This window comes from Diceros bicornis, unplaced genomic scaffold (genome assembly GCF_020826845.1).
Source record: "Diceros bicornis minor isolate mBicDic1 unplaced genomic scaffold, mDicBic1.mat.cur scaffold_207_ctg1, whole genome shotgun sequence".
In the NCBI taxonomy this organism is placed as follows: Eukaryota; Metazoa; Chordata; class Mammalia; order Perissodactyla; family Rhinocerotidae; genus Diceros; species Diceros bicornis.
In genome coordinates, this window is record NW_026691096.1 from 25641 (window position 1) to 47039 (window position 21399).

At 39.3% G+C, this 21399-nt stretch overlaps 1 protein-coding gene across 2 annotated transcripts; it reads left to right on the forward strand.

Annotated features, from left to right (window-relative positions):
- The first annotated feature begins 14188 nt into the window (after positions 1 to 14188).
- On the forward strand, positions 14189 to 19311 carry LOC131402664 (adhesion G protein-coupled receptor E4-like). Of its 2 annotated transcripts, none has more exons than XR_009218878.1 (3): positions 14189 to 14365; positions 16642 to 16737; positions 19066 to 19308. XR_009218878.1 is itself a non-coding variant. In XM_058537274.1 (3 exons), the coding sequence occupies exons 1-3, from the start codon at positions 14252 to 14254 to the stop codon at positions 19177 to 19179; spliced, it is 321 nt and encodes a 106-aa protein (XP_058393257.1). In that variant the 5' UTR covers positions 14189 to 14251; the 3' UTR covers positions 19180 to 19311. The 2 variants fall into 2 exon arrangements, 1 of the variants encoding a protein (XP_058393257.1); XM_058537274.1 differs by having other exon boundaries at positions 19069 to 19311.
- Positions 19312 to 21399: the final 2088 nt, after the last annotated feature.

A 21399-nucleotide genomic window follows, 5' to 3' on the forward strand; every position in this document is an offset into this window, starting at 1 on the left:
CAATTAGTGGAGGTTAACTGCTGGGAGTAATGAGGGCAAGAGTGGGAGAGAGTCCTACCTGTACCTGTCATCCTAGGGTGGCTCTGGGCATGCCCCAAACTGCACCACCCAGAGAAGCAATATCAGAGATCTAACACAGTGAGGAAGAAATATATCTCACTAAAATAATCCAGCTGGTATATAAACAAATAACAGTACCAAGCCCTGAAAGAGTCTGGGGGTGGGGGGCCAATACCCAGAGTTGCTACAATATGTTATCTAAAATGTCCTATTTATAGCAAAAAACTACCAGGCATGTAGAAAAACAGAAAAGTATGACCCACACACTGGGTAAAAGGCAGGCAACAGAAACTGCCTGTGAGAGCATCCAGATGTTAGATTTAACAGAACAGAGTTTAAAGTAGCTATTATAAGTATGTTCATAGAACTAAAGAGATGTACGTTAAAGAAGTAAAAGAAGTTATGATGACAATTTATATCAAATAGAGAATATCAACAAAGATAAAAATTACAAAAAAGAAACAAGTGGAAATTCTGGAGTTGAAAACTACAGTAACTGAAATCAAAAATTCAACTACAGGGGCTTGACAGTACATTTGAATTGGCGAAAGAATTAGCAAACTTAGATACATTAATAGAATTTATGCAAGCTGAAGAGCAGAGAGAAATAAGAATGAAGAAAAATAAACAGAGCCTGATAGAAATACGGGACCAATTAAATGCACGAACATACACAGAACTGGAGTACTGAAAAGAGAGGAGAGAAAGGAGCAGAAAAAATATTCAAGGAAATAATAACCCCACACTTACCAAATTTATTAAAAAACAATAACTTATACATGCAGGAAGCTCTAAGAACTCCAAGTAAGATAAACACAAAGAGACCCACAAACAGACACATCAGAGTAAAACATGCTGGAGGTAAAAGACAAGGAGAAAAATCTTTAAAAGAATCAAGAGGAAAAATGATGAGTCACTTACAAGGAAACCCAATAAGACTGACAGCTGGCTTCCAGCAGAAACAATGGAGGCCAGAAGGCAGTGGGATAGCACATAGAAAGTGCTGAAGGAAAAAACGTTAACTAAGAATTCTATATTCAGGAAAGGTACTGTTCAAAAATGAAGAAAAAATAAAGACTTTGCTAGATAAAAATTGAGAGAATTCATTGCTAGTAGACCTGATTTACAAGAAATACTAAAGAAAGTTCTTCAGGCTGAAAACAAGTGACCCCAGTAAAGGTAATTATACATATTTTTTATCCTTTCTATTCTTAACTGATTTAAAAACCAATCGTATAAAATAATATCACACAACATATCATGGCTTAAAATGCACAATTTAATATAAGTGTAATATATTCCTAGTAACAGCCCAAAAGGAGGTGGATGGAAGCAAAGTTGCAATGAGCTAAGGAAATGACTGCAGATGGTAAAATGATAATTATAACAATGCAATGTTGAGTTTGTAACATTAACAGATATAATACATATAACAACAATACCAAAAAAAAAGGGAAAATGGGAATCAAGCTGCACAGCAGTAAAGGTTCTGCATATTACCCAAATTCAGCTAGTACAAATCTAAAGCTGATGAGACGTGTATAGTAAACCCTAGAGCAACTGCTTAAAAAAATTCAAAAAAAAAAAAACTAAAAAAAAGATAACTAATGAAATTAAAATGCTACATTAGAAAATACATATAGAAAACAAAAACTAAAATGGCAGATGTAAATCCAACTATATCAGTAACATTAAATGTGAATAGATTGAACAATCAAAAGGGAAAGATTGTTAGATTGGATTTAAAAAAAACATGATCCAACTATATGTTGTCTACAGGAGACACACGAGAGTCACAGAGACAAAAACACTGAAAGTAAATGGATGGGGAAGAATATCGTGCAAACAGCAACCACAAGAAAGCTGGAGTGGCTGCACTAACATCAGACAACACAGACTTTAAAACAAGAATACTAGAGACAGTGACATTTTATAATGATGAAATGGTCAATAGTTCAAGACATAACAATTAAAAACATATATGCATCTATTAACGGAGCATTGAAATACATGAAACTTTTAATAGAAATGAAAACAGACAATTCAACAATAGTTGGAGACTTCAATACCCCACTTTCAATAATGTATAGAACAATTAGACAGAAGATCAACAAGGAAACAGACGACTTGAACAACACTACAAACCAACCAGATCTAACAGACTTCTACAGAGCACTCCATCCAACAACAGAATATACATTCTCAAGTACATAGGGAACATTCTCCAGAACAGATCAAGTGTTGGGCTATAGAACAAACCCCAATAAATTTAAAAGCATAAAAATAATACAAAGTATGTTCTCCAACCATAATAAAATAAAATTAGAAATCAATAGTAGGAATAAATTTGGCAAATTCATCAATATGTGGGAATTAACACATTCATGAATAACCAATGAGTCGAAGAAGAAATCTAAAGGGAAATCAGAAAACGCTGGTTCTTTGAAGAGATCAACACAATTGACAAACCTCTGTCCAGTCTGACCAAGAAAAAGAGAGAAGATTCAAATTACTTGAATCAAAAACAAAAGAGAGAAAACAACACTAAGATATCACCTCACGCCCGTTAGAATGGCTATAATCACCAAGACAAAAAACAACAAACACTGGAGAGGATGTGGAGAAACAGGAACCCTCATACACAGCTGGTGGGAATGCAAACTGGTGCAGCCTCTATGGAGAACGGTATGGAGATTCCTCAAAGAATTAAAAATAGAGATGCCCTATGATCCAGCCATCCCACTACTGGGAATCTATCCAACGAACCTGAAATCAACAATCCCAAGGGCCTTATGCACCCCTATGTTCACTGCAGCATTATTCACCATAGCCAAGAAGTGGAAGCAACCTAAGCGTCCCTCGACTGATGACTGGATCAAGAAAATGTGGTATATATATACAATGGAATACTACTCAGCCATAAAAAAAGACAAAATCGTCCCATTTGCAACAACATGGATGGGCCTGGAGGGTATTATGTTAAATGAAGGAAGCCAGAAAGAGAAAGACAAACACTGTATGATCTCACTCATATGTGGAATATAAACCAACACATGGACAGAGAAAACTGTATGTGGTTACCAGGGGCAATGGGGGTGGGGGGTGGGGGGTGGGCACAAGGGGTGAAGGGAGACATATATATGGTGACGGACAAACAAACATGTACAACCCAAAATTTCACAATGTTAAAAACTATTAAAACATCAATAAAAAAAAAGACAAAACTGAAGAAAAAAAAAAAAGAGAGAGAGAGGACAAGATTACCAACCTTACAGAATCAAAAAGGATTATAAACAAATACTATGAATAATAGTACACAAATTAGGTAACTTAGAGGAAATACACAAATTACTAGAAAAACACAAACTACAAAAATGACTCAAGATAATCTGAATAAACCTATAATAAGTGAAGAGATTGAATCAGTAATCCACAAACTATGCACAAAGAAAAGCCCAGGCCTAAATGGTTTCACCGCTGAAATCTACCAAACACTCAAGGAAGAATTAACACCAATTCTTACAAAAAAAAAAAAAAAAGAAGAGGAAGAAACACTTTCCACCACATTTTAAGGGGGTAATATTACCCCGATACCAAAATCAGACAAAGATGTCACAAGAAAGCAAAACTACAGGGGCCAGCCTGGTGGCGTAGAGATTAAGTTTGCACGCTCCACTGTGGCGGCCCAGGGTTCACAGGTTTGGATCCCGGGTATGGACTGATGTACCGCTTGTCAAGCCATGCTATGGCGGTGTCCCATATAAAAAAAAATAAATAGAGGAAGATGGGCACGGATGTTACCCCAGGGCCAATCTTCCTCCGCAAGAAGAGGAAGACTGGCAACGGATGTTAGCTCAGGGCTAATCTTCCTCACCAAAAAAAAAAAGAAAACCAAACTACAGACTAATATCTCTTACGAACATGGATGTAAAAGTCCTCAACAAAATACTAGCAAACTGAATCTAGCAATATATAAAAAGAATTATACACCATGACCAAGTGGGATTTATCCTAGGGATGCAAAGTTGGTTTAACATCCAAAAATAATTAATGTAATACATCATACAAATAGAATGAAAAACAAAAAATCACAAGACCATCTCAGCAGATGTAGGAAAAAGCATTTGACAAAATCCAACACGCTTTCACAATTTAAAAAAAAAACTCAAACTAGGAACAGAAGGGAAGTTCCTCAATATAAAGGGCATCTACAAAAAATCTGCAGTTAACATCATACTTAATGGTGACATACTGGATGGTTTCCCTTTAAGATTAGGAACAAGACAAAGATTTCCACTCTTGCCATTTCTATTCTAAACTGTAGCGGAGGTTCTAACCAGGGCAATTAGGCAAGAAAAAGAAAGAAAAGGCATCTATATCGGAAAGGAGGAGGTAAAACTATCTCTATTTGCATGAAGTGATCCTGTATATAGAAAACCCTAAGGAATCTACCAAAAAACTATTAGAAGTAATAAATGAGTTCAGCAAGGTTGCAGGATACAAGATCAATATACAAAACCCAATTTAACTTCTATACATTTGCATTGAAAAGCCCAAAAGTAAAATTAAGAAAACAATTCCATTCACAATAGTATCCAAAACCAGGAATAAATTAACCAAAGAAATGCAAAACTCATACTCTGAAGTTGATTCTAAATTCATATGGAATTCTAAGGCAACAAGCTACAACTAACAAAACAATTCTGAAAAAGAAGAATAAATAGTGCAAGACTCATACTTCCCAATTGCAAAAGTTACTACAAAGCAACAGTTGTCAAGACAGTGTGGTACTGGTACAAGGACAAACATACAGATCAATGGAACAGAACTGAAAGACCAGAAATAAACCTATACACCTATGGTCAACTGATTTTTCACAAGGGTGCCAATGGTGCTGTGACAATTGAATAGCTATACGCAAAAGAATGAAGTTAGACCCTAACATTATCCCATAAGCAAAAGTTTACTCAAAATGGATCACACACTTCAATTTCAGAGCTAAAACTATAAAACACTTAGAAGAACACACAGGCATAAATCTTCATGACCTTGTATTTGGCAATGGACTCTTAGATCTGACACCAAAAGCAGAAGCAACTAAATAAATGAATAAATAAGTTAAACTTCATCATCAAAATTAAGAACTTTTATGCTTCAAAAGACACTATCAAGAAAGTGGAAAGACAATCTAGAATGGGAAAAAATATCTGCAAATCATATATCTAATGAGGAACTTGTATTCGGAACATATATTAAAAAGCTCTTGGGGCCAGCCCGGTGGTGTAGCGGTTAAGTTCGCGCGCTCCACTTTGGCGGCCCAGGGTTCATGGGTTCTGATCCCAGGCACAGACCAACGTACCGCGTATCAAGTCATGCTGTGGCTGCGTCCATATAAAGTAGAGGAAGACGGGCACGGATGTGAGCCCAGGGCCAATCTTCCTCAGCAAGAAGAGAAGGATTGGCAACAGAAGTTAGCTCAGGGCTGATCTTCCCCACCTCCTCCCCCCAAAAAACTTCTTACAATTCAGTAATAAAAAGACAACCCAATTTAAAAATAGGCAAAGAATCTGAACAGATATTTCTCCAAAGAAGATATACAAATGGCCAATAAGCACATGAAAAGATGCTCAGTATCATTAGTCATAAGGGAAACGCAAATCAAAACCACAATAAGATACCACTTCATACCCACTAGAATGGCTAAAATTAAAAAAGTTAGATAACAAGTGTTAGTGAGAATGTGGAGAAACTGGAACCCTCAAACACTGCCACAGGAATGTAAAATGTTGCAGCCACTTTGGAAAATAGTCTGGCAGTTTCTCAAATAATTAAACATAGAGCTACCATGTAACCCAGCAATTCTACTCCTAGCTATATATATCCAACAAATGGAAACGTGTCCACACAGAAACTTGTACATGAATGTAACAGCATCACTCATAATAGTCAAAAGGTGGAAACAACCCAAATGTCCGCTGACACACAAACAGATAAACAAAATGTGGTATATCCACACAATGAAACATTATTTGGTCATAAAAAAGAATGAGATACTGACATATGCTACAACATAAATGTACCTTGAAAATACGCTAAGTGAAAGAAGCCAACCAAAAAAAAAAAAAAACATTACTATATGATTCTATTCATAGGAAAGTCAGAATAGGGAAATCTATAGAGACAAAAAGCAGCTTAGTGGTTGCTTAGGGATGGGGTAAACAGGGTCAGGGGATAAAGGGATGGTAGCTGAAGGGTTCAGGCTTCTTTTTGAGGTGATGAAAATATTCTAAAATTTACTGTGGTGATGGTTACACACATCTGTGAATATATATAAAAAAACCACTGAATTATAAACTTTAAATGGGTGAATTGTATGGTATGTGAATCATATCTCAATAAAGCTGCCTAAAAAATGTAGTAGCCAGCTCCAAAAAAAAACATCATAGTGAAGAAAGCAGAATGTAGGGTCAGGGAGCAACATCGCTTTTGTTCATTATTAATCCTTCCTGCCCTTAAAGCCATGCCTGCATGTTTGCAAAAAAAAAAAAAAAGGACTAAATGAAGTAGACGAGTGACAGGAAAAAAGCAGGGTAGGAAACCTGGATTTCACCACATGAAAAAAGCACAATTCTACACTATGCAATGTCACCAAAAATTAGACATAAAAATATCCTCACTTATACCTGCACATACAAACTACTAAAAACTAACTTACCAAATAAATTTCTGAAACATCAAATGAGTCTGTGTAAGGCATTGTTTGAAGAACTTGTATTAATTGATTTAACCCACACAACCACCCTATGTGGTACATACATAGCTGATCTTCATTATTTACAAGTTCCATATTTGTGAATTCACCTACTCACTAAAATTTTTTTGGAATCCCAAATCAATATTTGCAGCATTCTCATGGTCATTCGCAAACATGAGCAGAGCAGTGAAAAATTTCAGTCTATCAACACACACACGTTCCAGTTGAGGTCAAACAAGGTGACACTCTGCCTTATTTCAGCTCTCATACAGAAATGACCAGAGGATAGAGATGGTAGGGAGCAGTGTGGTGTAATGCAAGAAGCTCCAGTTCTTTCGACTTTAGGAGAGTTTAAGTCATTTTCCCAAGATCAGAAAGCTAACGAATGGAAGACTGCATGAGCCAAGGACACAAAGTGAAGAAATTGATGGTTGAATGAATTAATAGTTAAAAGGCTAAAAAAAGAGATAAAACGAGATCATAAAAAATACTTAAACCAAAAGAAGAAGAAATGGAGAAGGGAAACAAAAAACAGATGAGACCGAAAACAAACAGTAAGATGACAGATTTAAATCTAACCATATCAATAATCACATTCAACGTAAATGTTCTAAATGCCCCAATTACAAGGCAGAGATTGTGAAAACAGTGTGGCAGTTCCTCAAAAAGATAAACACGGAATTACCATATGATGTTGCAATTCCACTCATAGGTATATACCCAAAGAAATGAAAGCAGGAATCACTCACAGGTATACACCCAAAGCATTGATGTGGCATACAGATACTTGTCCACCAATGATCACAGCAGCATTATTCACAATAGTCAAAAGGTAAAAATAACCCAAGTGTCCAAACAAAATGTGATAAACACATACAATGGGATATTATTCAACCTTAAAGAGGAATGAAACTCTGATATATGCTAAACATGGATGAAACTAGAAAACATGCTAAGTGAAATAAGCCAGACACAAAATGCCAAATACTATATGACTCCACTCATCTTAGGTACCTAGAATAGGCAAATTCATAAGACAGAAGGTAGGGGAGAGGGGAGAACGGGGAATTATTGTGTAATGGGTATAGAGTTTCTGTTTAGGATGATGAAAAAGTTACAGAAATGAAGAGTCACAATGGTTTCACAATATTGTAAATGTACTTAACGTCACTGAATTCTAAACCTTATAATGGTTAAAATGGCAATTTTTATGTTACGTATATTTTGCCACAATAAAAAAAAAAAGGGCAGAGATCATCAAACTATAAAAAAGCAAGACCCAAGTGTATGTTGCCTACAAAAACAAACACTTTAAATATAAAGACACAAACAGGCTAAAAGTAAAAGGATGGAAATAGACCACGCTAGCACTAGTCAAAAGATCTGGCTACATTAATATTGGACAAAGTAGACTTCAGAGCAAAGAATATTAGATAAAGAGGGCCACTTTATAACGATAAAGGAGTACATTCATCAAGAAGACATAACAATCCTAAGCATTTATGTATCTAATAAAAGAGCTTCAAAATGCAAGGAGCAAAAAACAATGGAACTAAAAGAAGAAACAGACAAATCCAAAAAATTATAATAGGAGATTTCCACACCCCTACCAATAATTGACAGAACAAGGAGACAGAAAATCAGTAAATGTTGTTCAAGTCTTTCATATCCTATCAACAAACGTGATAACATTTTATAGAACACTCCACCCAATAACAGCAGCACATATATCTTTTTAAAGTCAAAATGAAACATTTACCAAGACCATATTCTGGGACATACAACAACTCAGATAAGCTTTTAAAAGATTCAAATTATGCAAAGCATGTTCTCTGACAGAGGAACTAAATTAGAAATCAATAACAGAAAAAAAGTCTGGAAAACCCCCCAAATATTTGAAAATTAAATAATACTCTTCTAAATAAGCAATAGGCCAAAGAAGAAGTCAAAGAGGATATCAGGAAATATTGGTTACTGAATGAAAATGAAAACACAACATGTCATTATTTGTGGCATAGAGTTGAAACAGTATCTAGAAGGCTGTTTACAGCACTCAACACCTTTATTAGAGAAAATGCAATGTACCAAAGCAATGACCTAAGTTTCCACCTTAAGAAATAAGGACAAGAAACGCAAGCTAAACACAAAGTGAGCGTAAGAAACAAATAAGAGCAGAAGTTGATGAAAAAGAAAACAGAGAAACAACAGAGAAAAATCAATGAAACCAAAAGCTAGTTCTCTGAGATCAGTCTAGCCAGACTATTAATGGAACAAAAGAGAAAAGACAAAATTAGTATCAGAAATGAGAGGTGACATCACCACATTTTCTATCAATCGTAAAAGGATAACAAGGAATACTATGAACAACTTTTGTCAACACATTTGACTACTCAGATGAAATGGACAAAACCTGTGAAAGTTAAAAATTACAACTGCTCATTCAAAAAGAAATAGATAATCTGAATGGCTCTATATCTACTAAAGAAATTGAATTTGTAGACAAAAACCTTCCCCCAAAACTTCAGGCCCAGAAAGCTTCACTGGTGAATTCTACCAAATATTTAAGCAAGAAATAACACCAATTCTAGACACACCCTTGCAGAAAACTGGGGAGGGTATATACCGCGCAGCTCAATCTGAGGCCAAGGTTACTCAAAAACTAAAACTAGACAAAGACATTTCAAGAACACTACCGACAAATATCCTCTTTGAACATAAATGTAAAAATGTAAATGAAAAAATCTTTAGCAAATTGAATCCAACAGTATATAAAAATAATATACCATGACCAAGTGGGATTTACCCAAGGAATGCAAGGCGAGTTTAACATTTCAAAATCATTGTAATTCATCATATTAAAAAACTAAAAACAGAAACCATGGGATGAATTAAAACTATAAAACATCTCTAAGAAAACACAAGAGAAAATCTTAGTGACCTTGGCTTTGGCAAAGATTGTTAAATACAATACAAAGAGCGGAAATATAAAAATATATATATATAAAACAGACTTCATTAAAATTAAAAACTTCTGTTCTTTGCACTGGTAAGAAGTAAAAAGGTAAGTCACAGAGTAGGAGAAAATATCTGCAAAAGATATATCAACACGTAAGAAACTCTGCAATTCAATAAGACAAACAACCCAACTTAAAAATGAGCAAAAGATCTGAATAGACACCTTGCTCGAGAAGATATACAGCACGCAAATAAGCACCTGAAAAGATGGTCAACATCATCTGTCATCAGGCAAATGAAAATTAAAACGACAACGAGATAATACTAGCCTAGAACGGCTAAAACTCAAAAAGACTAACCAGACTAAGTGCTGGAGAGGGAGTGGAGCACCTAGAACCCGCACACGTGCTGGCGGCAATGTAAAATCGTACAACCACTTGGGAAAACAGCTTGGCAAGTTTTTAAATAATCACACACCTACCACACAATTCAACCGTTTCACTCCGGAGCATTTTCTCTAAAGAAATGAAAGCACATGTCCACACAAAGACTTGTACACCAATGTTCACAGAAGTGTTTTGTCTAATAGCCCAAAACTGGAAACAATCCAAATGTTCCTCAATCAGGTGAAGGAGCAAACAAAATGTGATACATGCACAACACAGAATACTACTCAAAAATAACAAGAAATGAACTATTGATATATGGAAGAACATGGGTGAATTTCAAAATAATTATTCTGAATGAAAGTAACTGAGCCAGGTAAAACAAAGAGTACATATTATATAATTCCATGTATATAAAATTGTAGAAAATGAAAACTTATCTACAGAGTCAGAAACAAATCAGTGGTTGACTAACGACAGGCAGCACACAGTTGTAGGGAGGAATAACAAAGGGCCAGAAGGAATGTTTTAGAGGTGACGCTCATTATCTTGATTATGGTGATGGTTTCATGGATGTACACATATCTCAAAATGTATTAAACTGTACACTTTAAATATGTGCAGTTTGTTGTAGGTCAATAATATCTCAATAAAGCTGCAAGAGGAGGAGGAGAGGAGGGGGAGAACAGAGAGACGAAAGAAAAATATACCAGTCTAGGAGGACCAGGATCCAGAGTTCAGAGAGGGCAGTGAAAAAGGAGGTCAAGAAACAATCAAGGATCATTCCCTGGAACTGAAGAACACAAGTCCTCAGCCTCAGAGTCAGCCAAGCACCGATCAAAATACACTGAAATTTTAAAAAAATCTATACCTAAGTACCTAATCATGAACACTTACACTATCAAGGATAAAGATCTTGAAAACATTCAGAAAGAAAAATAGATCAACTACAAAAGAACGAAAGCAGAACATAGAAACTAAGCGCATGGCCTTCCTGATTTTGACAATGGCTCTGCCATGTATTAGCCAAGTGACCCTGAGTACGTTACTTAACCCCTCTGTGCTTCAGTTTTCTCATCTGTAATAATAATAATAGTAAGGAGTAGTAGTCATGTGGTTGTTATGAGAATTTAATAAATTAATCTATAAAGTGCCTAGAACAGTGCCTGGTATGTGTTAAATACTACATAAGCATCGGTTAAATAAATAAATCACATTACCATTCAACTTCTCATCAAAGGGCCGGCCCAGTGGTGCAACCAGTTAAGTGCTGGCACTCCGCTGCGGCGGCCCGGGGTTCGCCGGTTTGGATCCCGGGCGGGCACCGACGCACCGCTTGGCAAGCCATGCTGTGGCAGCGTCCCATATAAAGTGGAGGAAGATGGGCACCGATGTTAGCCCAGGGCCAGTCTTCCTTAGCAAAAAGGGGAGGACTGGCAGATGTTAGCTCAGGGCCGATCTTCCTCACAAAAAAAAAAAACTCATCAAAAATACTGGATGACATAAGTCAAAAGAACAGCACTTTCAAAGATTTGAGGGAAACTAATTTGCAAACTCGAACTTGATGCCTAGCTAATGACCACTCATGTGTACAAGGGTAGAACAGATTCAGAAAACTCACACCCCGCACAGCATTTCTTAAGAATTCAATTGAGAATAAAAACCAAGAAAGGATTTAGGCCAAGAAAGATGATCAGAAAATAGTACCCTCAACTGAAGAAAGGAATTTTAAAAAATCTCAGGAAGCAGCTTTCCAGCAAGCCTAAAGAACCAGGTGTGACAGCAACAGAAATAAAGACCTCAAGAAGGAGTCTCCAAGAAGAAAGAGGACTTGATAGAATACCTAATAAAACAGCGAGTTTGGATGTGGAACCCTATAAAGAGGAAAACAGAAAGAGAACACCAAGAAAAAGACAAAAGTAGCACAAGAAAAGAAACAGTATCACAGCATAACTTGAATCTGGAAAGTGACAAGAATTTACAATACTATTTGATTTTTCAGCTTTTAAAACAATCCCATATATAGCCAAAGCCCTGACAATTTAATTTGGGATGCCAACAAGGCAAAAGGACAGCTGGCAAGCTTGGGGTGAAGAGTAAGAGCAGCAGAGGTAGAAAAGCTAATACCTAACCTTAGAAAGTGAGAAGTCAAGGGATACTTTATATAGAAGATGTAACAAAAAAGACACATTACTCAAACTTATAAAGCTTACCAAGAGAAGAAATAAAGACAGTGATTTACTATTAGGAATGGGGCAGGGGATGCCGCATAAGTGACGCAATCCTCTTCTATCATAGCTAGAATTCAATAGATAGATCCAAAACCAATAAATCAGGCATAATCATGATATCTAGAGACAGAACCAAAACAGTTAAAAATGGTTATCTCTACAGAGCAGAAATGGGATGAGATGCAAGTCAAGTTTGATGGAAGTTTTAAAAACAAAGGAAACCAGCATTCAGTTTAACACTTTCTCTTTGGGAAAAACACAAGGAATACTGAAACTGCCGTCAAAACCAGGCTTTCGGTTCGTCCTGGATAGGAGCTAAGTAAAAATCAAGATCTCACCAACCTCAGCAAAAGAATGCAGTTCACTGTGACTGACGGGCACTTCCTTCACAAACGAAGGGGCGAGGGGCATGAAGCGCCGCTGAACCTTCCCAATCCAGAAATTCCAAGCACAAAATCGAACTCGGACGGGATCACGGGAACGATAAAGAGAAAACTCAATCATGGCCAGAAGTCGACATACACATTAACAAACAAACAACAAAGTATTTAAGTGCATCCAGGAATTCTGAAAATTTCAACAAGCCTTCTCTCCAGCAGTCGGGGCACCTAGAGAAGGGGGCACTTATGAGACTTCCATCTCGTCCCAGACGTTTCTAAGATGCTGCTTTCACCGCTTTCACCGTAGGATCTAAAACAGCAACAACAGTCCTTTCACACCAGGAGAAAACCTTTCGAGCACGGGCAGTAAACAACAGAAAGCTCGCCGCGGGGGGTGACTTTACAAGGTTGTGAGAGGCTGGGGTCAACACGTGCGCCTCGCTCCCCAGCTAACTCAGCGGGCCAGGCGTGCGCAGCCCCACACCTTCGAGCCTGTTCTGAAACCCGAAACGCGCTGCGCCGAGAGGAAACACAGCCGCGGGCGGGGCCTTCCGGGCCGGAAAAAGCGGGCAGGGGAGGAGCCGCCCTCCAGCGAGCACAGACCCCGCTCGGCCCTCGCCCCGCCGAGGCTGCTCTCCCAGGGCCCCGACAACGAGTGTCGGCGACCAACCGCGTGTCGGGCCGCGGCCGCCCGCGGGGCCGACAGAGCAGCGCGGGCCCCGGCGCGGCACCCCGGGGACAGGCGGCGGGTCCCGAGGGCCGCGGCCGAGACGCGCTGGGGCTCCGGGCTTGCCGCCACGCACCTCCTCACCTTCTCTTCCACGCAGTCGACAAGGATGGACGGGGACTTGCGGCTGAGCCAGCGAGAGAAAGCCGGGCCTCCCACAGCAGCCGCGCGGCCCTCGACGAACGTAACCAGAAGAGACAGGCGGGAGCGGCAGCCGCGGCACCGGGACTTCCTCCCACGTGCGCGCCGTCGACCGGAAGTGCATGCGTGCACATGCGCATCAATTCCTCCAGCCAATTGCCATCAACAGCACCAGTTCATTTTACCAAACACAATTTTTGTTTGAAGAAACCCAACCCGGCCGTATGTTCTGAAGTCATGGTATCGTCGTCATCTCAATTTTTCAATACAAATGTCTAGAAGGCACTTTCTACAAATCTTCCAACAGGTCCAGGTAAAAGTTTGCAGATAAATCACTTACAAAGAGTGGGAGAACGCGTTCGTCCCAGAGGCAGTGACTGAAAACATGGGTTCTGCCTCATCCTCAAGCAGTAGGACTTTTGTAAGTTACTTAACCACACAAGGTTGTTGTGAGGTTTCACTAAGGCAATGCATGCAAAGCATTAGCACAGTGCCCAACAAATAGGGAGGATCTGATAAATGGTAGTTATTATTACTCTTTTCCTTTTCAGAGTCATGATATTTAAAGCCATCACTCAGCTATTTATCCTGGGCTGTCCTCGGGGCCTTGGATTTTTATGGTTGAAGAAGTCGGGGAGACAATCAGATCAGTCGTTGCCTACGCATTCAGCATCATCAATGTCCTGCAGGGGGGGTTTCTCTTTGTGATACACTGTCTCCTTAATCGCCAGGTAAGGCTAATAATTCCGTCTCTCACCAGCCTAGTCCCGAAGTCTTGCTGAATGGTTGTTTACATTCTCACTCCTCTCTGAACTTTTGTGTTTGTATTTTGGGGTTGTCTTGATTATGGGAAGAGCATTTAGGTGCTGCTTGGGTATGCCGTGTGCGCTGGGTTTCATAGCATTCTAACCTTTAGCTTTCTGACATATCTCTCAAGAGCATACATTCATCTGCTTGGGATGCCATAACAAAATATCATAGACTGTGTGGCTTAGACAACAGAAATTGATCTTCTTACAATTCTGGAAGCTGGAAGGCTGAGAGTAGAGAGTGAGTACAGTCAGGTTCTGACGAGAGCTCTCTTCTTGCCTTGCAGATGGCGACCTTCTCACTGTGTCCTTACATGGGAGAGAGAATGACAGAGGGCTTTCATGTCTCTTCTTATAAGGAATTGATAACTAATCCTCTCGGATCAGGGCTCAACCCTTAAGACCTCATTTAACCCTAATTACTTTCATAAAGGTCGTATCTCCAAATACAGTCACATTGGGGGGTTAGGGCTTTACCATATGAATTTTGGGGGGACACAATTCAGTTCATAGCAGAGCGTGTATGAGTCAGGATAAGGCAGATTACGCTGCAGTAACAAATAGCCTCTCCCTCTCTAATTTCAGTGGCTGACAGCAATAAAGGTTTACTTCTCACTCAAGCTACATAGCTGTGGCTTGGACTACATTGTCTTCACTCTGGGTTGTAGGCTGAGGGGGCAGCCCTCCTTTAGAACGTTGGTATTCTTATGGCAAAGGGAAAGGAGATCATGGCAAAGCACAGCTTAGCTCTCTTTTATTGGCCAAAATAAGTCACATGGCCATACTTGAATTCACCAGAGAGATGAATAATCCTCCAGTAGTGAGGTGAACTATAGGGAGGGGCACTGGAATATTTGGCATAATCTACCACAAACTCAGAGAGACTTCAGCTCTAATTCCAATTTTTCCACTGAGTGAGTTGCTGTGTGACCCTGGACAGGTTGCTTACCCTCTCTGAGCCTTGGATTTCTCATCCACAAATGTGGCAATACCTACCTCCCAGAGTTGAGAATTAAATGAAATAATGCTATGTAAATCTCCTAGCACAGTTCTTGGCACATATTAAGTTCCCAGTGAGGGTCATTATTATAATTTTACTCTTTACAGAAGATTGGGAACAGTTTTCCTGAATTTTTTCCTTTGCTTTTAAGTGGAACCACCAGCAATTAAGATTGGCAAAGAGACCATCTTAACACTTCATTAATTTCTCTTTCATCTTTTATCTCCTTATTAATGCTTGGAACTCTTCACACAAAGAAGAAGTAAAATACAATTTAAGTGTCTTGATGAAATAATGTTGAGTATTAAATGCTTAAATATCTTTTAAGAACATGTCGAGGAGGTTAAAAGAAGGCAACTGATGGAATCACAGGGGTGGTTTAGTGTAGGGGTTAGTGTCATGGCTCTGGAGTAAGAATGACATGATTTTTGAACACTGGCCTTGTGACCTTAGACAAGTCAGTTTACCTCCAAGAGCCTCAACTTCTTCACCTTTAATTGGGGATAAGAGAAGCACCTTCATCATTGGGCTCATGTAAGAACTAAATGATACATTGTTTATAAAGTGTCTTGAACATGGCTATGTTCAATAATTGGTGACTTTCATCATCATAATCACCAACACCACCATCACTTTCATTATCATCCTTATCATGACCACAATCACTTTCGTAATTACTACCATCATCATCATCATCATCATCATAATCATCATCATCACCATCACCACCTTCTTTATCTTCATCATCACCTTGATTATCATTATCATCATGAGCATCATAACCTTCATTATCACCACCACCATCACCACCATCTTGAGCACCTTGTCATCACCATCATCACCTTCATTATCATCACCGTCATCACCACCATCTTCATCACCTTCACCCACATCATCACCATCATTGTCATCACCATCATCACCTTCATCATCATCATCATCATCATCATCACCACCACCACCATATATAGAGTCCATATGGTGTCTGACATTTAGTAAGCAGCTTTTCTACAATTGAGGAAGTTGACTTTAAATAAAATGAATCAACATAAGCATGGCCAAGATTATACAGAAAACCAATGGAAGAGCAGTAGAGAGTAGGGCTTAGATGTATATCTTTAGTCTCCTACTTTAGGGTCTTGTCTCCTGAACCAAGCTCTGGATGTAACACAAGCCTCTATATTCCTCAAACTTTCAGGTGCGAATGGAATACAGGAAATGGTTTACTGGGATGAGGAAAGGGGTTGAAATTGAAAGCACTGAAGTGTCTCCCTCATCTACCCACACCAAAATGGTAAGATCAGCTCTTCTCTGGTGCCATGTCCTTGTCTGAACCCAACATCTCATGCTACCAGGAGCTTCCTGGTTTCTTGATCTGAAAGAAAAGAGAATTTGCATTACATTCCTGCATTAAACAGCTGAAATTTCTGGTTTTTGAGACCAAAACCAGAAGAGATCTTCTTTCTTTCTTTGTCTCTCCCTCGCTTCATCCTTCCTCCCACCCATCCTCTCTTCCTCCTTCCTTCCCTCCCTCCTTTCCTTTCCTTGCTTCCTTTTTCTCTCTGTTTATTTATCTCTGTCTCTCTCTCTCTCCCCCTCCTTCTCTCTTCCCATCTTCCCCTCTCTGTCTTTCTTTCTTGTCTCTCTTTCTTTCTTCTTGCTCTCTTTCTCACTCTCTTTCTCTCTTTCTTCAGTCCATCCACAAATATCCAATGATAATTAGCAAAAATTTTTAAATTTATTTAGCAGAATTCATTTAACAAATATTTATTGAGTGTTTAATATGTGCCAGGCACTGGTTTAGGTGCTGGGGATAGAGCAGTGGACACATGGACAAAAATCCTTGTCCTCACAGAGCTGACATTCTTGTAGGGGGGAGGCAAACGATAAATCACAAAAAGTGGATTTTACAGTATGTTACAAAGTGATATAAGCTATAGAAAAAAGAGCAATGAAGAGAAATCAAGAATGCATGGAGTGGGAGGAGCTCCTTTTTAAATAAGTGGCAATGAGGGGCCTCGATGAGAAGCTGACTCTTGAGTAAAAACTTTATGGATGTATCTGATGAAAATGACCCCTGGTTTGTGAAATTATCTGGATGGAGAGGACTATGAATACACTCTAAGCACTTTGGTGGTAAGCCATAGATTCCTGAGTGCTATGACTCTTGTAACTGAGCTGGTCCCACACCGTGGCCTAGGGGCTGTGCCCATGGAGCTGTCACAGGAGATGCAAGCTTTATTCAGGACATTAGGCTGAGCCAGCAGAGCCACTGCACCTCCTCCTCATCCTGCATGTGATCTTGTTCCCTCACTCCCGAGCTGTCTCCTGGAGGGCTGCCTTCGGTTGAGTTCTTCAAAACTAGAACCTAAAACAGAGATTAGAATCCTTGTGATTCATTGAGAAAGAGAAGAAGAAGAGTGAGGGAGGCAGGATGGAGCATATCAGCAGTGGTGTGGACCCAGGTGGAGTCTGGCTTCAGCCTGATCCCACGGGAGACTCTGGAGTGTGAATTGAACATGGAATTGGAAACACCTTGAGACGGGTGGCCAGCATTTTGTGCTCGCGTGTCATTCAGTCATTGGCCCTTTGTGGAATGGGGTTTAACCTTTCTGGAGAGGCAGCTCCTTTGACTACAGGCAGTTCTCTGGAGAAGGAGGCAGCTGTAAGTCATTAGTAACTGAAACTCACAGCAGCTGCAGTGTGGGTGTGCTGGCCTGGGAAAGAGCATCTGAGTCTGGCGCCAAAAGTGTTCAGTGCAAGGGCTGAAGAGAATAGCCCCTGGAAGTCCATGAGGACAGTTGCTGTGGGAAATGCTTAATATTGCCCTGTAGGCAATGCTGTTTCTTGTCCTATATCTTCCAAGCAAGACAAGAATGAAAAGCAACTTTTTGCATTAGGAAAATTTGAGTATTTAGCTCAGTGGTTCTCAGAACCATCTGGAGAGCTAGTAACAATACTAACAAGTAATACTCCATCTTACTTGAATGAGTCTGAGTCTCTCTGTAATTTATTAGCTTTCTAGGTGATTCTCATACACACCTAAGTTTGAGAACCACTGCTTTGAGTGAACCCAATGACTACCGCCAAGCAGATAATTATAATCCCTCATCCTTGGACAACACTTTATATTCTAGAAAGCACATATTCAATCTTATAAGCATCATTGATCCTCTGCAGCATTTAAGGGGTCCGTCACTGTCATGTTTAAATGTAGCCCAAGTGTGTGGGTTCAAATCCCAACTCCACCACTTCCAGGCTGTGTGACTTTGCACTAGCCACTTACTGTCTCTGTGCCTCAGTTTCTTCATCTGTAAAATGTGGATACTAATAGTATCTATCTCAGAGTGAAGATTAAATGAGGTCATATGCTTAGCATGTGGCCTTCCACACTACAAACAGACTGTAAATGTTCATAAAAAGATAAAATAAAATAAAGATACATCATAGATGGTGTTTTGTAGGAAAAAGGCTGTAAACAGGGTCAGATTCAGGACCTCTTAACCAAGCTTTGGACCTTAGTGAAATTCTATCTTGTCATCTCTGGGCATGCTAGAAGTTTTAGTTAATTTCTGAGGTGTTCATTTCTCTTCAACTTTTTCTCCATATTCTTCCCCTCAAGTAGGAGGAACTGGGGAAGTCATCAGAATCCTATCGCAGAAGAGACGCTGCATCTGTCCAACCACAGCCTCAGATTCATCTTGTCACTGTTTCTTGGCAAAGAACAGGAAGCTGAGCTGTTTATGGACGGCGCCCCACCCGTGGTCACATATGGATGAGAACAACGCCACCATCCATCTTTCCTGTGAAAATGAGTGCTGATGTATTCCTCTATTTTGGCTTCTATCTCCATAGAAAGAAGGGGGCACATGGGAGAATCTTAGATCCAGAATCCAGTATTGTACATCACGTGCAATTAAATGCTCAAAGAATCTTTTTTAATGACGAGGGAAATAAGTGGATTTTCTTCTTCCAGCTGTTACCATCTTGCCCAAAGCTGATTGGCTGACATCTAGATTCACCTCACAGATGCCTCTCTGACCTCTGTGTTGCATTTAATGCTCCCAAAGATCTTGCATCACTGAATATTTGCATAACTTAATAATTCCATAAGAATAAGTATAAAAAAGGGGGTTGCATTCTTGCAATGCAAAAGTACACCACTATCCCTGCTTAGGGATGCATAGTCACTGGGAAGCATCTTGTGATCTGATCATCGGCACTTCCCTGGTTTCATTGCCTGATGACTTTTTGGAACCTATCCTGTACCCTGGTTAAACATATAATTTTGTTTTCTTAGTGTCATCTCGAACATGTCCTCATGTAAATGCTCTCAAACTAAAACAGCTTGGAGTATCACAGCAGTGGTTTGGCCTTCTTTTCTTTGTTTTACCATTTCTAATTTATTTTCTAAACTTATTGGATTTTAGGCATGTTTTTCAGCACTATAATTACTAAATGCCTGGATAACTTTGTTACTAGACAATATTTTAAAAACAGTGTTTGATTATAACAATGGTAAATGTTAACATAGCAGCCAAGAGAAGCCATAATTCATTTGAAGAAATTTTGTGTTCAAATTTTAGGTCCTGGACAAAGGATTGCATTGTTTTTCTGCTTCACCAGCTCAAGTGTCTCCCCCACATCACAGCAATATAACCAGAGTGTATGATTCATTCCACCTGCTGGTTTTTAAATGATGTGATTCTTCTTGAAAAGGTAAAATTTAGGGAGATTCACGTGGTTTCAAAATGTGTGCCTGCATTGTGACTTTATATCGTGCAATTTCAAATTTACACCAGTAAAATTTGCATACAATGCCACCTTTTTCAGGAGGACAATTTGGCACTGACTATCCAAATCTAATATTTTAGTACATAATGCTTTCATTTAAAAATTCCACTGCTAGGAATTTAGCCTAAAGATATTGTGATAAGGGCATTTGTAAATACAGGGTGATATGATGTATAAATTCAGAGTGAGGTGATATATTCTATCTCCCTGAATTATTTGCTGTGGTGTGTTGGGTGGAGGAAAAAGGAGCACCTTGTATGTAAACATGTTACCTTAAGCCTGTAAATGCATGTACAGTCCACTAGGCTCTCACACCCAAAGAGAAGCCAAGCTGGCCTGGCTTATCCTGCCAGCCACCCAACACTGGACAACAAAGGCATTGGTCTCGCTGAGCCTCTCTGGAGTGTACTGGACCACTTCATGTGTGCCCCCAGGTCACTATGAGCCCCTTGCACTGCTTAACCCATGACCACAGGTTTGCCTTGATGCATCAGTAGGGAGCACACACTGGCTAAAGGCCAAGAAAGACTAATCAAATCCTGTGAATAAGGCAGCACAGGGCTTTCATTAGCTCATTGTTGCTGATTTGATCAATTCACTAATTGTCTACTAACTTATTGAATGAGAATAAATGTGTGTATGGCAATAAACAAGTGACTCACAATTTTACTGGTTGTCTCTTATTTGAACTGGCTCTTTGCTGCAACCCAAGGGAAAAATCTAAATTAAAGAGCACTCTCACCTACAATAATTGTCATTTGGCTTAAATACAACAGATGCATTCACAAAAGTTCACCAAGTATGTTTACTGCAGTACTTTTTGCAATGCAAACAAAGTGTCAATCAGTCAGGACGGTTTACATAATTTTATGTCCATATCATTGACGTAAATAATCAACAAACAATCTATAGACTAGAAAGGTAAGGTGATATTTCCCTGAGCCAAGCTGTGGACCAGCCTGGAAGTGCAGTGTCCACTGGGGAGGAGGGTCCTCTGTGGAAGCGCGATTCACAGCATGGTTACATACCGTTTCAGAGCCAAGAACACACCTGAGAGGAATACAATTTTGTTTTTCTCAAAGTCATAAGGAGAGGTTTTGCTGCAATTTAGCAGATACACAGCAGGTCAACTTGACCTTGGTTTTCTTGAAAGAAAAACTTA